The sequence below is a fragment of the Eubalaena glacialis genome, chromosome 10 (genome assembly GCF_028564815.1).
Source record: "Eubalaena glacialis isolate mEubGla1 chromosome 10, mEubGla1.1.hap2.+ XY, whole genome shotgun sequence".
Taxonomy (NCBI): domain Eukaryota; kingdom Metazoa; phylum Chordata; class Mammalia; order Artiodactyla; family Balaenidae; genus Eubalaena; species Eubalaena glacialis.
Genome location: NC_083725.1, coordinates 69,063,935 through 69,081,314, shown reverse-complemented (window position 1 = coordinate 69,081,314; position 17,380 = coordinate 69,063,935). Strand labels below are relative to the sequence as shown.

Here is a 17,380-nt window from a genome sequence, read left to right as displayed (position 1 = left end):
TTGGATACATATTTTTCAGAACTTTTTTTTTTTTTTTAAGTTTGCATCACTTTCATGGAACTCAGCATTTTTAAATAGTGGTTAGAACTTCCCAATAAAGACATAAACAGATCTTTGATGGCTTAGTAAGAGTTGAAGCCCCTTCCTAATGTTCCTGTTGGTGATTCCTTAAGATTCTTGAAAGATCTAAGATCCTTTTCTAGCTAGAATGCTGAGTATGTTATGGAGATAGAGTGGAAAGGTGGATTTTCTAAACTCAAGGTTCTTTGTGATTACAAAATATGTTGTAAATAAGAAACATAAAATAGCAACAAGATATGTTGCCTCCTTAGATCTGCTTCTGAGGGAAAGGCTACTTTTAAAAGCTTATCTAGGCTAACACAACATTGTAAAGCAACCACATTCCAATAAAAATGAATTTAAAAAATCAACATATAACCAAAAATAAATAAATAAATAAAAGCTTATCTATATGGCCTTTATCCATTAGATATATAAGTACAATGATTACATTGTATTTTTCCAACAACTATAACCAGCTATATAAATTGTATGTAGTTTTTATTTTAAATTGGATATATTTGGAAACTTAACCCTGTGAATTAGATCCCACATGCTGTGGAGCAACTAAGCCTGTGTGCCACAACTACTGAGCCTGTTCTCTAGAGCCTGTGAGCCACAGCTACTGAGCCCACGTGCCACAACTAGTGAAGCCCACCCTCCTAGAGCCTGTGCTTCTCAACAAGAGAAGCCACCTAATTCACAGGGGTAAGAAAATCATATTTTATCAAACCTGAGAAAATCATATTTTATCAAACAGGCCCTAAATTGGCTACTTTTAAAATTTGTGGCATTTTTATGAATTCATCTTTTTTCTGAAAAAGGCTTTCAAAGTGAAATTTCCACTGAGAGTTGAGGCATGTGGTTAACTGCATGGCTCATCCATCACTTGTGCCTTATATTGAGTTTTTGTAGAGTTTTGTCAAGGTGTGTATATCTGAAGTCATCTCATCTTGAGCGGAATGGAAGCAAGCCAGGGCACTAGTTTACTAAGTAACCTTCGATCAGGTACTCTTATTATTCAGCCTGCAAGTGTTTATTTGGCACCTATAATAGGATAATTAAATGGGTTTTAGTAAAGCAAGTACTAGCCCTGCCTGTATCACCATAGGGCCAGAGTCCCTTTCTACTCTACAGTCCTATGTTGTCACATATATGCCCCTGTAACTCTTTATGTCCTTGACTGTCTCTACGTTTTTACACTGTGTGCTCCTGAGACCAGGGATCATAGCAAATAGATAAGGGGTGACAAAGGGCTTCAAAAGTTGTAAAATCTGTGGACATTTTGGATATTATAACACTCTGCATCTTACTTGATCTTTTTTAGCAGGTGGTCCCCTGTCGAGGTATGGTACAGGGGCCCAGGAGGTGTGTATACTCAGCTTCCTGCTGGGCTCCTCTAACACTGCTCTGGCAAAAGTGGAGCACTGCCTCACTCTACCTGTCTGCAAACAGGTGAGGTAGAAGCTCAGCTTCCCCTTGACCTTGCTGACGCCTTCCTGGTGAAAACGGGGCACCATCTTGCATCACCTCAACTTGCACCGCTTCCTTTCCTCCAAGTGGGCTTGTAAGCTCTGTTTCCTGCTGACTGACACCAGGGGATGGGTTGGGGAAAGTGGAGTGCTACTTCCCTGTCCCTCATGTTTTACCTCTTTCCCCCATTGGTGCTGGGCGAGAATAGAGGCCCAGCTCCCCGCTGACAGTACCCTGCCGGGCCTGGTCAGCGTCGCTGGGTTGGGAGAATTGGAGAGCTGTCTCCTGCTTCCATGGGGGTTGAGGTAGAAATCACTCCCTGTTCAGCCCCACTGAATCTTTGGGAGAGGGGAGGTAGCAGTTTTTCTGTTGCTGTTTGAGTAAGATGGATATTGCCAAAAAGGTTTTCTGTACTGTTAGGCCACCCTTTTCTCAGTCTTCTGCCTAGAGGCAACAGACTTTTCTTGGAGTTGTTTGGTTGTTGTTTTTTGTTTTTAATTTGCGCCTGTTTTTGTTTTTGTTTTTGTTTTTTTTAATTAGTTCTATGTTAGAGGCTTCTGCATTGTCCTGTCTAGGATATATGGGAGGCAGTAAGGAAATCCAGGGAACTCATTGCCCTGTTGTTCTTCAAGTCCTGAGGTCCCTAGGTGGACTGCTTTCTTCTTTACATCTTTCAGCCTTCTTGTGCTTGTTTGTTGTCTTATGTCCACGTTTTTTTAGTTGTAAGGGGAGGACCTGGGAGGAATGGGACTACTCCATCTTGGCCAGATGAGAAGTCACTCCTTTTTTACGATTAGTTCCCAATGGAAGCAGCAGGATCTTTTAAGACAGTGATTTTCACACTGAACTATCTAGGTTGTCTACTTAATTTTTGTTTAAAAAACAGGTTTTATACGACCCAGCAATCCCACTACTGGGCATGTACCCTGAGAAAACAATAATTCAAAAAGAGTCATGTTGGGCTTCCCTGGTGGCGCCGTGGTTAAGAAACTGCCTGCCAATGCAGGGGACACGGGTTTGAGCCCTGGTCTGGGAAGATCCCACATGCTGCGGAGCAACTAAGCCTGTGTGCCGCAACTAGTGAGCCTGCGCTCTAAAGCCTGTGAGCCACAGCTACTGAGCCCACGTGCCACAACTAGTGAAGCCCACCCTCCTAGAGCCTGTGCTCCTCAACAAGAGAAGCCACCACAATGAGAAGCCCACGTACCACAACGAATAGTAGCCCCCGCTCGCCACAACTAGAGAAAAGCCCTCGCGCAGCAATGAAGACCCAATGCAGCCATAAATTAAAAAAAAAAAAAAGAGTCATGTACCACAATGTTCATTGCAGCACTATTTACAATAGCCAGGTCATGGAAGCAACCTAAGTGTCCATCGACAGATGAATGGATAAAGAAGATGTGGCACATATATACAATGGAATATTACTCAGCCATAAAAAGAAGCGAAATTGAGTTATTTGTAGTGAGGTGGATGGACGTAGAGTCCGTCATACAGAGTGAAGTAAATCAGAAAGAGAAAAATAGATACCGTATGGTAATATATATGGACTCTAAAAAAAAAAATGGTTCTGAAGAACCTAGGGGCAGGACAGGAATAAAGATGCAGATGTGGAGAATGGACTTGAGGACACGGGGAGTGGGAAGGGTAAGCCGGGACGAAGTGAGAGAGTGGCATGGACATATATACACTACCAAATGTAAAATAGATCACTAGTGGAAAGCAGCCACATAGCACAGGGAGATCAGCTTGGTGCTTTGTGACCACCTAGAGGGGTGGGATAAGGAGGATGGGAGGGAAACGCAAGAGGGAGGGGATATGGGGATATATGTATGTATACGTATAGCTGACTCACTTCGTTATACAGCAGAAACTAACCATTGTAAAGCAATTATACTCCAATAAAAATTTTTTTAAAAAATAAATTAATTAAATGAATTAAAAAAAAAACAGGTTCTAAAGCCAAAATAATAACTTGAAAACCACTGCTCTAGAAAACCACATGCCACTAAAAATTAAATCCAAAGCTTCTTTTCCATGTCTGTCTCTTGCAGCTAGTCATTGGGAAACAGGGACCGTGTTCTGTTTATTTCTGTTTTTCTGGCACTTGGATGTGCCCAGCCTGTAGTACATATCCAGTACTTGTTTGTGAAGGAATAGAGTCATTTATGCAGATCCATCTTCTCTGCCCTTGTAGTTCCTTTACTACGTACTCCATCTGAGGGTCTTTTTTTTTTTCTCTTGCCAGGTATCCTGGATACAGCCATTGTTGATCGGGGGAGGAATGTGGTATCTGGTTCTCGAGACGGGACAGCACGACTTTGGGACTGTGGGCGCTCAGCCTGCTTGGGAGTCATTGCAGACTGTGGGTCTTCCATCAACGGAGTGGCTGTGGGTACTGCTGACAACTCTATAAACCTCGGCTCCCCTGAGCAGATGCCCAGTGAGTTGATAACAATATATGAATTTATTTTGTTTCCTTATATTCCTTCAGTGTTTGCCTTAGTTTCTCCTTTTCTTCCTCGTTTTCTCCTGCTCTGTAGCTGGTATTTCCATTTTTACCATAAGATTAATATTTGTTGCATGTCTACTATGTTTCTGTTGCTTTGGAATCTACAAAGGAAGTATATGTCATAGTTACTGCATTTGAGTAAGTACAGTTTAATTTAGCAGATGAGACTAATGCCTATAAAACAGAGAACAATAAAATTTTGGCTGAAGTAACTTAGTGATTCACTTAATGCAAATATAATAGTTTTTTGGAAGAAGAGAGTGTTTTAGGTTAGTATAGATGACAGGTGTCACAAAAGAAATTGAACCTTGAAGGATAGATTCAAGTTGAACAGACAAGAATGGGAAGGATGGGAGAATGGGAACTGGGGCAGGGGTAGAGGTAGGGGCAGTTCACATTAAAATAGTGTGGAGGTAAAATTGACTATTGGGTAGAGAGATGCTTCGTTGGGCCAGAAGTTGGTATAAGCATAGTAGGGGGAAATAGGTGAGTAGAGTGATAGCTCTGGTTGAGTCAGAATGATAAAGGTCCTAATAAGGCAGCTTGCATTCTTTTCTTATTTTCCTATGATTATAACATACTTGCTTCTCTGTTTCCATAGGACTATTTTTCTACCATCATCTCTGCTTCTCGCATTTTTTTAAAAAAACAGGCTTTATTTTTTAGAGCAGTTTGGTACACATGAAATTGAGCAGATAGAGAGTTCTTGTATACCCTCTGCCCACACACCCGCACACCCTCCCCTGTTATCAGCATCCCCCACCAGAGTGGTACTTTTGTTACAATTGATAGACCTAAACTGACACATCATTATCACTCAAAGTTCAAGGTTTAAATTAGGATTCACTCTTGATGTTGTATATTCTGTGGGTTTGGACAAATGTATAATGACATGTATTTATCATTCTAGTATCATGCAGAAGTTTCACTGCCTGAAAAATCCCTTTTGCTGCACCAATTTGTCCTTTCATCCCCTATAACCTTTGGCAACCACTGATCTTTTTACTGTCTTCATGGTTTTGCCTTTTCCAGAATGTTGCAGTTGAAATCATAAACTATGTAGCCTTTTCAGATTGGCTTCTTTCACTTAGTAATATGCATTTAAGGTTCCTCCATGTCTTTTCATGCATTGATACCTCATTTCTTTTTTTCCATTTATTTATTTATTTATTTTAACATTTTTTTTCAGGGGGGCTTTCTCTAGTTGTGGCGAGTGGGGGCTACTCTTCGTTGCAGTGCATGGACTTCTCATTGCAGTGGCTTCTCTTGTTGCAGAGCACGGGCTCTAGGCACGCAGGCTTCAGTAGTTGTGGCGTGCGAGCCCAGTAGTAGTGGTGCATGGGCTTAGTTGCTCCGCAGCATGTGGGATCTTCCCGGACCAGGGCTCGAACCCGTGTGCCCTGCATTGGCAGGTGGATTCTTATCCACTGCGCCACCAGGGAAGTCCTTGATACCTCATTTTTTTAAGCATTGAACAATATTCCATTGTCTGAATGTACCTCAGTTTATCTATTCATTCATCTACTAGAGGACATCTTGGTTGTTTCCAAGTTTGGACAATTATGAATAAAGCTGCTATAAATATCCCTGTGTAGGTTTTTGTGTGGTTATATGTTTTCAGCTCCTTTGGGTGAATTTTGCCCCTCACTGTGGACACACTGCAGGTACTCTCCTCACTCTCTTAAACTTCCCATATAGATACACTGTGGTCCAAGAACTAAAATGGTTGTGACTACCACATGTTGCCTGGCCCCTCTTTGGGAATTAATCGATTAATAGGAAGAGTCTACTTCCCAAAGTGTGATACATGTGCAGTGAGTGGTAAACAAGATCATTTCAGGCAGTACACATTTTTAATAGTTACATATTAATGCACACATATCTCACTTCAAACCTAAGATTTCGTAGATACTACTTAAAATAAGGTTGAGTTTTTTAAAATTAGTTGGTTTAAAGTAATTTAAATGAAAATATTCTTGTTTCCTCTATTTCCTCACTTCCCACTTACTCTTCAACCTGCCCTAGGATGGTTTGTGCCCCAGCTACTTAACCAGCAGCAGCTCTTGTCGAGGTCACCAGTGACTCCATGTTGCATAGTCCAGTGTTACTTCTCTGTGCTTATCTTTCCAAATTCTCAACAGGATACAACATAGTAAACTCTTCTCTTCAGGACACTTTTCTTTCTTGGCTTCTGTAATACCACACTACACTGCTTTTCTTTCTATCTCATTGGCTGCTGCTTCTTAGTCTCCTTTTTTTAAAAAAACGTTTATTTATTTATTTGGCTGCGTTGGGTCTTAGTTGTGGCACGTGGGATCTTTTTTAGTTGCAGCATGTGGAATCTAGTTCCCTGACCAGGGTTTGAACCCGGGCCCCCTGCGTTGGGAGCATGGAGCCTTAGCCACTGGACCACCAGGGAAATCCCAGTCTCCTTCTACATGTCTCCTTTATTCTACCTTTAAATATTGGAGGGCTCTCAGCTCTACAATTTCTCTCTTAGGTGATCTCATCATTTCCATGACTTTAAATATTGTATTTAAGCTGGTGATTTCCAAAAGTATATCTAAAGCATAGATCTTTCACTTGCATTTCAGACTCTATTTAGATGTCTAATAGACATCTTGAACTTATAACATGGAGTGTTTGATTTCCTCCCACCCCAGATCTGTTTTTCCCGATCTCAGTAAATGGCACCACCATCTTCTTGCTCAAGCCCAAAGCCTGAGATTCATTCAAGATCCACCCCCACCTTTCCTCATGTCCCGCATCAGCAAAGTCTGTCATCTCTACCTTCAGAATGTTGCTCATTTTTCCACCTCACCTTCTGCCTCCAGCTCTCCCTTCCTCCTGCCAGCATCCTCATCCATTCTACCATCATCTGTTGCCTGCACTATTCTATAATCTAGTCTCCTCAGAGGAACCATCGTGGTCATTTAAAAAACATAAATCCAGGGACTTCCCTGGTGGTCCAGTGGGTAAGACTCCATGCTCCCAATGCAGGGGGCCCGGGTTTAATCCCTGGTCGGGGAACTAGATTCCACACGCATGCCACAACTAAGAGTCCATGTGCCACCACGATGATCCAGTGCAGCCAAAATAAAAAAATTAAAATTAAAAAAAGTAAATGAATAAAAAACATAAATCAAGTCATATCACTCTCCTTTGTCTCTACTCTCCTCTAGCAGCCTCCTTTTTGTATTTTTTTGTTTGGTTGGTTTCTTTGGCCATGTGGGATCTTAATTCCCCAACCAGAGATCGAACCTGCATCCCCTGCCCTGGAAGCATGGAGTCTTAACCACTGGACCGCCAGGGAAGTCCATAGTGGCCTCCTTTTATACATACGTTTGGCCCTCCATATCCATGGGTTCCTCATTCAGAACACAATCCACAGTTGGTTGAATCTACGGATGTGGAACCTTTGGATATGGAGGGCCAACTCTGGGGACTTGAGCATCTGCGAATCTTGGTGTCTGCGGCAGGTCCTGGAAGCAACCTTCTGTAAATACCGAGGGACAACTGTGTATTAAAATCCTAACCCCTTACCATGGCTTATTACAAATGCTTACACTTTCTAACCCCTGCAGTCCTCTCCAGCCTCAAGTCATACCACCCTCTGCCAGGTCCACTGTGTCCCAGCCATAGGTCTCTGTTCTTTTAGCACAACAGACTGCCAGCCTCCCGGCCTTTGTCTTGTTCTTCCCTTAGCCTGGAATGTACCTCCCAAAACTTTTCACGTGGCTGGCTTCTGTTTACCATTCATGTCTCAGTCGAAAAATAACCTCCATGAAACCTTTTTAAAATTGAAGTATAGGGCTTCCCTGGTGGCACAGTGGTTAAGAATCCGCCTGCCAATGCAGGGGACACGGGTTCGAGCCCTGGTCCGGGAAGATCCCACATGCCGCAGAGCAACTAAGCCCATGCGCCACAACTACAGAGCCTGCGCTCTAGAGCCTGTGAGCCACAACTACTGGGCCTGTGTGACACAACTACTGAAGCCTGCCTACCTAGAGCCCGTGCTTTGCAACAAGAGAAGCCACGACAATGAGAAGCCCATGCGCCGCAACGAAGAGTAGCCCCCGCTCACCACAGCTAGAGAAAGCCCGCGTGCAGCAACGAAGACCCAATGCAGCCAAAAATAAAATAAATTAAATTAATTAATTAAAAAAATAAATTAATTAATAAAATTGAAGTTTAAAGTTACCTTCCCCCACTCATTTCCCCACCATCTACTCCCTTTTGGTTATATTTTCCTATTTTATTTCCTTTGTGGAACTCATCACTGTCTGAAGATATCCTACTTGTTTATTTGCTTCTTTTACTATTTCCTATTTCTACTAGAATCTAGAATCTAGAATCTACTACTCCTTGAGAGTAAGTACCTTGTCCCTCAGTAAATATTTGTTTAGTGAATGGATAGATCTCATTTCCTCCAGACCATAAGAGCCATGAGGGCAGAGACTATCTACTTTGTTAAGCCTTGTACTCCTGCTCCAAGTATGGTATCTTTCCATATTACAGATGACTTAATAATAATATTTTAAAGTTGGGTTTATTGAGATATATTTTACATGTAGTAAAAGTCATCCTTTTTAATTGCACAGTTCTGTGAGTTTTGACAAATATGTACAGTCATATAAACAATACCACAGTCAAGATATAGAACATAATAAATGTTTCTTTAAGATTAATAAGTGAATCACTAACAGAATAATTCAGTAAACAGCCATCAATAGTTGTGCTTTCTGGGTACTGCCTGCTGATCAGCCTAGCCCATTATTGACATAGCTCATTTGTCATGCAGGCGAACGGGAGGTTGGAACAGAGTCGAAAATGCTGCTGTTGGCCCGAGAAGATAAGAAACTTCAGTGCTTGGGACTGCAGAGCAGACAGCCGGCAAGTGGTTCCTCTAAGACCTTTGAACTCTGGGGCAACCTGGGTCACTCTGTTTCTTGGAAAGCTGTTTTGAAAACATTTCTAATTTCTCTGTATGTTCACCTTTTGAAGAAGCTGCATGAGTGAGAGGCAGTACAGTATAGTGATTAAGAGCATGGGATATGGAATAAGGGCAACATTTAAATCCTGGTTCTTCCTAATGGCTATGACATTGCACAGGTTACTTAACCTCTCTGAGCCTCAGTTTCCTCATCACTAAACTTGTCATAGTAGGATTTACCACATAGGGTTATGTGATGGGATTAAATGTCCTACTGCTTTGTGACCTTTATCAAGTCACTGGGCCTTAGTGTGCTGTATGTAAAATGATAAGGTTCTATAGATTCCCTTCTTCCTCTAAGATAATGTGAAGATTTTCTGAGTAAAGGACTTAACGCCTTCAGGGCTCTAGATTAATTAATGACCAGAATATCTTTCGTAGAAGAATTGAATTTTCTTCCTTCATTCGCTGAGGTTTTGACAAGCAGACTATGCTCTTAATTAAACTCTGAGTTTCTTGAGATTTTCTAAATTTCTTTCCAGCTCCTGTCATCATCACCCAGACAACTTGAATGATTTGGTTTGACCACAGGCTTTGTATTTTCATTTCATCTCATGACTTCATTGTGCTGGTGATGTTTCCATTTTCAAAGTTTGTTCTGGGAACATCACTATTTTTGATCATATTGCCTTTATACTCTGAATTTCCATGCTGGCTTTTACTTCCAAAGGGAAATCAAGGGTTTTTGTTTGTTTTGTTTCTTTTTTTAGAACTTTCAATCTTTACTGTTTGAACTAACACTAAGGAATAAATAAAAGTCTAATAGTTTGGGGTGTTTTTTTTTTTCAGGTACATGGGGTGACTTGTGATTCTTTAAATTGCCACTTTGTTTCTTTCCCTTCAAAAGGTTGTCACAAGTGCCTTGAAGCAAAACTTAAATGTGTGAATTGCAAGTGTTTATCAAATGGAGGGTTGTGCTGAAAAGAGGGTAAAGGAGACTTTTTGGTTTCAAGGATCCCATGAGTCAATGTGTTAAGGGGAAATCGTATGAAACCTGCTGCCTCAGACTACGATATTATATAACCTGCTTAAGTCCTCAGCCAGCCTCAGGTTCCTGAAATCCTGGGAGTGCTTCCCCCTCAGTTGTTGATGAATGCTTAGTTTAGATCGGAAGTGCTTAAATGGGGAAGAAAGCAATTCTGTACTAAAAGTAGTAAAATTCTCCTTTTCTTGGTGCCTGTGTATTCCTGGAAACAAATTAATCTTTAAACAGCATCTTTGTCTCCTACTTGTTCCAGGTGTTCCTCTTTATTGGCTCAGATGCCTTCAACTGCTGTACTTTTCTTTCTGGCTTCTTGCTGTTGGCTGGGACACAGGATGGAAACATTTATCAGCTGGATGTGAGGAGTCCAAGGTGAGTCACCATTTGTTTGCATGATGCAGGTCTTCTGCAGAGTGGAAATTTTTATTGGCTTTCACAGTGATTTAGTCTGGCATACAGATGGCTATTGAATCAAGGGTATGTTTTTCCGTTTATAAAGGTTTTCCAGTGTGAATTGTCCGATTGTTCTTATTATTCCTGGAATCACATTAAAAGGTAATTTGAGTCATACTGTCATGATTGTCATGATTGCTTTCGAAATTAAGCTTAAATAATGAACTAACATTTCACTTACAATAATTGTGTAAAACTTTTCATTTTAAGGAGCTTAGTAATTTTCTTCATGGTATTAGATCCGGGTTGGCCTAAGATTGATCATTTTTAGTTCAGGTAAGCCAGCTCTGATTCTTTATTTGGCTGTGATCATAACCTATCTAAAATAGGCTTTATCCTGGTCTTAAAGATATCCAAAGGGAATCCACAACCTATTTGTCCCAGGATTTAACAGTTTCTACAATTCTGTCCCTTCCTCCTTCTGTTTCCTTCCTTTGTTCAACTGATAGTTATTGAATGGCTTCTGTAGGCATTGGGCTTTGGGCAGGGCAGTGAAAAACAGGAGTAAAAAATAAAAACTATGCCTTTGAGGCATTTGGAGTCTAATAGTAAAGATGAACAAGTAAAAGACTGTTATGACGCAGTGTGGTCAGTGGTCTGACAGGGCTACACACAAGAATTTGAGGAAACATCGAGAAGGAGAGGGAAGAAGGTGAGACTGCTTCTCCAAGGAAATGAGGCTTTAATTGGATCTGGTCTAGTAGAAAGTTACCAAGTAAAGAAGAGAAGGACCTGGCTTAGGTAGAATAGCATATAGAGAAGCATGAAGGCATGTGAAAGTATGGCACTTTAAGGGACCTCTGTGTAGTTTAATATGACAAGTACGTACCCTGCCGATGGAGCAGTGATGAGAAGTGATGCCAGACAGGAAAACAGGAATTTGCTTAGAAAGGACTTACATACCCTCCCAAGGAGTTTGGACTTTATTCCAAGAGCAGTGAAAAAATTCCAGCTGAAGAATGACTAGCTTATACCTTTTCTTCCATAATTTAAGTTACTTTATTTTTGTACTTGCTTTTGCCTCCGTGGAGATAGGGAACCTGATTACTGTTATAAAGTCACATATATGTAATTGATTCTCACCTTCCTCTTTCATTTTACAGAGTCCTGACAATTTTAATATTTCACAATTGTCTTAATTCTGTCTATAAGTAGAACGATTAACATATTGTTAACATTGTTATCTTAAACCCTTGTCAGGCCTCCCCTAAAAACTGGAAATACCGGTGGTGACTTAGTTCGTTCAGCTCAATAACATGTTTAGATTCACTCCAAGGTGGTTTTGAACGGACTACCTTGATCTACTATTCAAGGATTTTGCCAGGAAAGAAACCATATGAATGTTTAATTTCTGTCCACATTTGTCCTTTGTGCTGTTATGCAGTTAGTGCTGTATGTTGAATATAGTCAAGCATTGCTTTTGAAGGAAAAAAATTGTAAAATTGCCCCATTTATTCTGAATCCTAGGGCTCCAGTACAAGTCATCCACAGATCAGGAGCACCAGTTATGTCCCTGCTGAGTTTCAGAGACGGATTCATTGCTAGTCAAGGTGGGTCCAGGGGCCAACTGAGGTGATTTTATATAGTTCAACTAAACATAGGTTTAAGTTCCTGGTCTGTGGCAGGGCTAGGCTCATAGTCCTACACGATTCTTTGGCGTACTGTACTTTTTACATAGTGTTTAACACCCTACTTGTAATTGTCTCTGCCCCCTCCAATTTGAGCTCCTTGAGAGTAATGACTGTGCCTTATTCATCGTGTTATCCCCAGCATTTAGTTCAGTGCCCACTATGTAGTTGGTGCTCAATAAACATTGTCAGAGTAAACGTACTGGCCCTTACTGCAAATCATTGAGAATTCAATAACAAATCAGTTACAGTCTCTGCTCTAAAGGAGCTCACAGTTAGTAAGGCAGACAGACATGTGGACATGTGATTGAATACCATTTGATAAGTACTGCAGCAGAAGACTATATGGGAACATGGGGAACAGCTAACTCGAGTGGTAGGAGTGCTGCAGGGATGTCTTCATGGACTGGGTGATGTGTAATCCAGTAAATATTTTACCAACTGGAGATGTAAAGATGCACATTGAAAGCCAAAGCTATAGTGTGTGCAAAGTCATAAATAAGTGAAAGGGGGCAGAAAGAAGGGATCTATCATTTATTAGGTGCCTAGCATGCAGTAGGTACTGTGTTTGATGTTTTATGTGCATAGTCTGGGTAAAGTGAGTACCTTGGTGTAGCCAGTGCAAAATATTTGGAATGGAGTTTGGGAGTGGGGTTGGGGAAAATACATGGAAGAAGGTGTCCATTAAGGGACACTGAATCCTCATAGGAATGATGTAGGTGAGGAGGACTGGTCTATAGGCCTGAAGGGACCACCTTATGTGAGTATTTTGGTGTATCAGCTAGGATGTTTTTAGCTGTTAGTAACAGAACACCCAACTGAAAATGGCTTCAGTAATTAGGAAAATGTACTACTTCACTTAACAAGACATTCAGGTTTATGGTGGCTCCACATTAGATTAATTTAGTGATTTGAAAACAAAGTCAACAGAGAGACTAAGAAAAGTTAACTAAGTCAGTATGGTATCCTGGATTGCATCCAGGACGTTAAAGACTGGTGAAATCCAAAAAAATATAAACTAAAACTGGCCGAGGGGCACATGAGAACTTTTTGAACTATCTTTGTAACTTTTCTGTAAATCCAAAATTATTCTAAAAATATTTTTAAAATTTTTTAAATTTAAAAAATAAATAAAGCTTTAACAAGGAAAAAAGAAATAAAATCAAGAACCCAGCTTTGCTTCATCTTTTGGCACTCTCCTCCCTAGCATGCTGACTTTTGTCCTCAGGTTACAGCACAGGATAGCTGCAGCAAGTCTCATCTTCACATAACATAAAAATTGTTACCCTTTTTAAGAATGAGGAACATTTCCTCAGGAGCAGCCCAGCAGACTTACTCTCCTATGTCATTGGCCAGAATTATATAATATATGACGTGCCCAGAAGACCTAAATAGACATTTCTCCAAAGAAGATATACATACGGCCAATAGGCACATGAAAAGATGCTCAGCATCACTAATTGTTAGAGAGATGCAGATCAAACCCACAATGAGGTATCACCTCACACCAATCAGAATGGCCATCATCAGAAAGTCTACAAATAATAAATGCTGGAGAGGATGTGGAGAAAATGGAACCCTCCTACACTGTTGGTGGGAATGTAAATTGGTACAGCCACTATGGAAAACAGTATGGAGGTTCCTTAAAAAACTGAAAATAGAGTTGCTGTATTATCCAGCAGTCCCACTCCTGGGCATATATCTAGAAAAGACAAAAACTCTAATTCAAAAAGATACATGCACCCCAGTGTTCATAGCAGCACTATTTACAATAGCAAAGACGTAGAAACAACCCAAGTGCCCATCAACAGACGATTGGCTTAAGAAGATGTGGTGTGTATATATGTACAATGGAATATTGCTCAGTCATTAAGAAGAATGAAATATTGCCATTTGCAGCAACATGGGTGGACCTAGAGAATATTATACTAAGTGAAGTGAGTCAGAGAAAGACAAATATATGACATCACTCATATGTGAAATCTAAAAAATAATACAAATGAATCTATATACAAAACAGAAACAGACTCACAGACATAGAAAACAACAATAGGCAACCAACAGTATCCAGATTTCCATGGTCATCTCTCTGATATAGGTACCCTTCGTCCCTGTCAAAACTGGTGCCTTATTTCCCTAGCCCTTTGATTTCCAGACCATAGCAAAGAGTAATCAGGAATCTGTACACCTAATTTTTCTAGCTGTCTGCACTCCCTCTCTCTCAATCTCTTTCTCCCACATGGCTGGGCATAAGTTAGTGATGCAGTGGTACTCTTTATAAAACCTTAAAAAGAGTACAGCTGGAATCAGCTTGTGACAGCTTCCCTTGATGCTGCTGCCAGCACTCACGATCCTATTTTTTTTTATTCCTTTTGCTGCCATACCACACTCTTCCCTTGAAATCTCTGCAGTGTGCCCTCCATCCCCATCCCTCTGTTCAAACTGCCCTCTTGAAGGCCACCAATCATGAGCCTCTTGCTAGATCCAGTGGCCTTTTATGTGTACAATCCTATCTTGTCCACTAGTCCCTAAGCTTCCTTGAGGACAGGTGGCATGTCTTCTTCTTCTCTGTAACCCCAGCTCTTGCACAGGACTGAAGAATCTCAGCAAATGTTTGTTGAATGAGTGAGTACATATGTTTCATCTTTCATGATTCTTAGTGGTAATGGATTCTTTTATGTTATTTCTTTCTTAAAACTATGAGGTCTTTTGACTTTGGTGATACTAATTAATCTCCTGATCATTCTCTTTCTCCAGTTACTGCTCCTTTCCCTGATTTCCCTGGTATTTTGCCTAGCATGATTCATGGTTTACTGTAGGTTCTCTAATTTTTTGTTGGCGTTGAATCCTTTTGCTCTTCCTAGTATTGTTGCCATCCCTAAACCAGAAATATTTCCTGAGTTCAGCCTTTGTCCTTCTACCTTTTCTTCTCCATGCTTCCTCAAGCACCGACTGTTCTCATGGTGTTAACTGTTAATGATTGGAATCCATAGCTCTAGCCCTGATCTCCTACTTAGCCTTTATTTTATTGGGCAGTTGCATGATATAGAAAAAGCATAGATTTTGGATGCAAACTGACAACCTAATCAATGAATTTATATCCTCACTCCATCACTTACTATTAGATTCAGCTCTATGAAATTCCTAATACATGGCCATTTTTGATTTATAAAAATGGCAGTTGTATATGGTTTAATCTAACAGTCCTATGACCTTTGTAAACCACTTCACATTTCTAAGACTCAATTTACCTAGAGATAAAATAGGTACTCGACATAAAGTAGACATTCTGTAAGTAACAGTTTCTTCTTACTCCTATAACTACCCCTTGCCCTATAAGCCCTCTTAAAAAGTGTTTCTTCTCATCATGATCCAGTGAAAAAGCACACACTCACAAAAAGTAGAATTATGCTATAGGGAAAGATATGTGGAAGTATCAAAGGAATAATAAGTGTTACAAGAAGTTGATGGGAGGAAGGGTTTACTATATGGGGTGGTTAGAAATGGCTTCCTGGAGGGAATGGGAATAGAGCTGGGACTTATCAAGTAGATTTGTGTATAGAAACTTGAGTGTAGAAGAAGAGCTATGGTAATCAGACTGTCTTATCTCCCCTGTCAATATTTCTATATGTATCTCTAAAATATATAAGAATTCTTTTTTGGAAAATATTATTTTTAATAATAATAATTCAAGAAAGGATAAATTCCTCCTGTATGCTGCTGGTTGCAGTATAGATTAACAGATAAATTAAAATTGATTAACATGTAATTCGGAAAGCAGTTTTTCAGATTTCCAAAAAGTTTCAAATGGTTAATTAATATCTTTTGATTCTTTTCCAGGGTTCTATACAAAGTCATAATCTTAATATAGAAAAAAACCTTATGCATAAAGATATTCTTTTATGCAGTATGCTCTCAACCATGTAAAATAAAAATTTACACAGAAAAGTTTGGAAAAATACATTAAAATGTGAACAGTAATTATATTTAGTGGTAGATATGGGTGATTTTTTGCTTCTGTTTCTTTACTTTTATTTTTAATTTTTTTTCTTTTTGGCTGCACCATTCAGCATATGGGATCTTAGTTCGCCAAACAGGGATTGAACCTGTGCCCCCTGCATTGGGAGCGCGGAGTCTTAACCACTGGACCAGGGATGTCCCTGTTTCTTTATTTTTAAAGTTTTCTTCAGTGAGCACGTGCTACTTTTATATTAAATAAAACAGGAACAAAAAAGTCACCCATTCAGCAGTTTATAGATCATTCCAAGTTTCATTTGACCATGCTCTTCTGAGAAAATTAAGTTTAAAAATTAGATATACTTTTATTTTCTTGGTATAACGTTTCTCCTTTGCCTGATTTATGTGGTCAAGTTTATAGATTGAAGAATAATTTGGGAGCATAGTTGTTTTTATATATATATATATATATATATATATATATATATATAAATTTATTTATTTATTTACTTTTGGCTGTGTTGGGTCTTTGTTGCTACGAGCAGGCTTTCTCTAGTTGTGGTGAGCGGGGGCTACTCTTTGTTGTGGTGCTCGGGCTGCTCATTGCAGTGGCTTCTCTTGTTGCAGAGCACGGGGTCTAGGCACACAGGCCTCAGTAGTTATGGCACGCGGGCTCAGTAACTGTGGCTTGTGGGCTCTAGAGCACAGGCTCCGTAGTTGTGGCGCACGGGCTTAGTTGCTCCACAGCGTGTGGGATCTTTGCGGACCAGGGCTCAAACCCGTGTCCCTTGCATTGGCAGGCGGTTTCTTAACCACTGAGCCACCAGGGAAGTCCTGGGAGCATAGTTTTCTTAAAGAAAACATTTATACAGGCAAATTCCCTGTTAAAAATCATTGTCTAGGATAAGTTTGCAAACATATGTATAAGCCTACAGTTGCTTGCTCTGTGCCCTTGGCAGTTATTGCTAATCAAAGATAACTCTTCTTCCCACTGAGCTTGCACTTGGCCTTCAGATCCTCTCAAGCCCAGCATTTTAGGCAGTCACTGTAGGTCCTCATATTTGGCCCACATAATGAGTCCTGTCTACCATTCTGTGTCTTAGGACAATCTTCTTTAGGCTAGTGATGTAAAGAAATAAACTAAAGTGTTGAGGGGTTTGTTTTTTTTTTAACTTTGCGTGCAGCTTCCTCTTCAGTTATCTTAAGTTTTCTTTCTGCCTTTTAGGTGATGGGAGCTGTTTCATTGTCCAGCAAGACTTAGACTATGTCATTGAGCTCACTGGGGCTGACTGTGACCCTGTGTACAAGGTACAGACCTGAGA

The 17,380-nt window shown here is 40.3% G+C and overlaps 1 protein-coding gene across 1 annotated transcript in view; it reads left to right on the top strand.

The window, feature by feature from the left end:
* PAAF1 (proteasomal ATPase associated factor 1) overlaps positions 1-17,380 on the top strand; it is a 44,740-nt gene that overhangs the window by 25,509 nt on the left and 1,851 nt on the right. Inside the window, exons 7-11 of the mRNA XM_061202879.1 lie at positions 3,782-3,976; positions 8,847-8,938; positions 10,277-10,392; positions 11,941-12,023; positions 17,284-17,366. Coding sequence (XP_061058862.1) covers positions 3,782-3,976; positions 8,847-8,938; positions 10,277-10,392; positions 11,941-12,023; positions 17,284-17,366 — 569 coding nt within the window. The remainder of the gene's footprint in view (positions 1-3,781; positions 3,977-8,846; positions 8,939-10,276; positions 10,393-11,940; positions 12,024-17,283; positions 17,367-17,380) is intronic.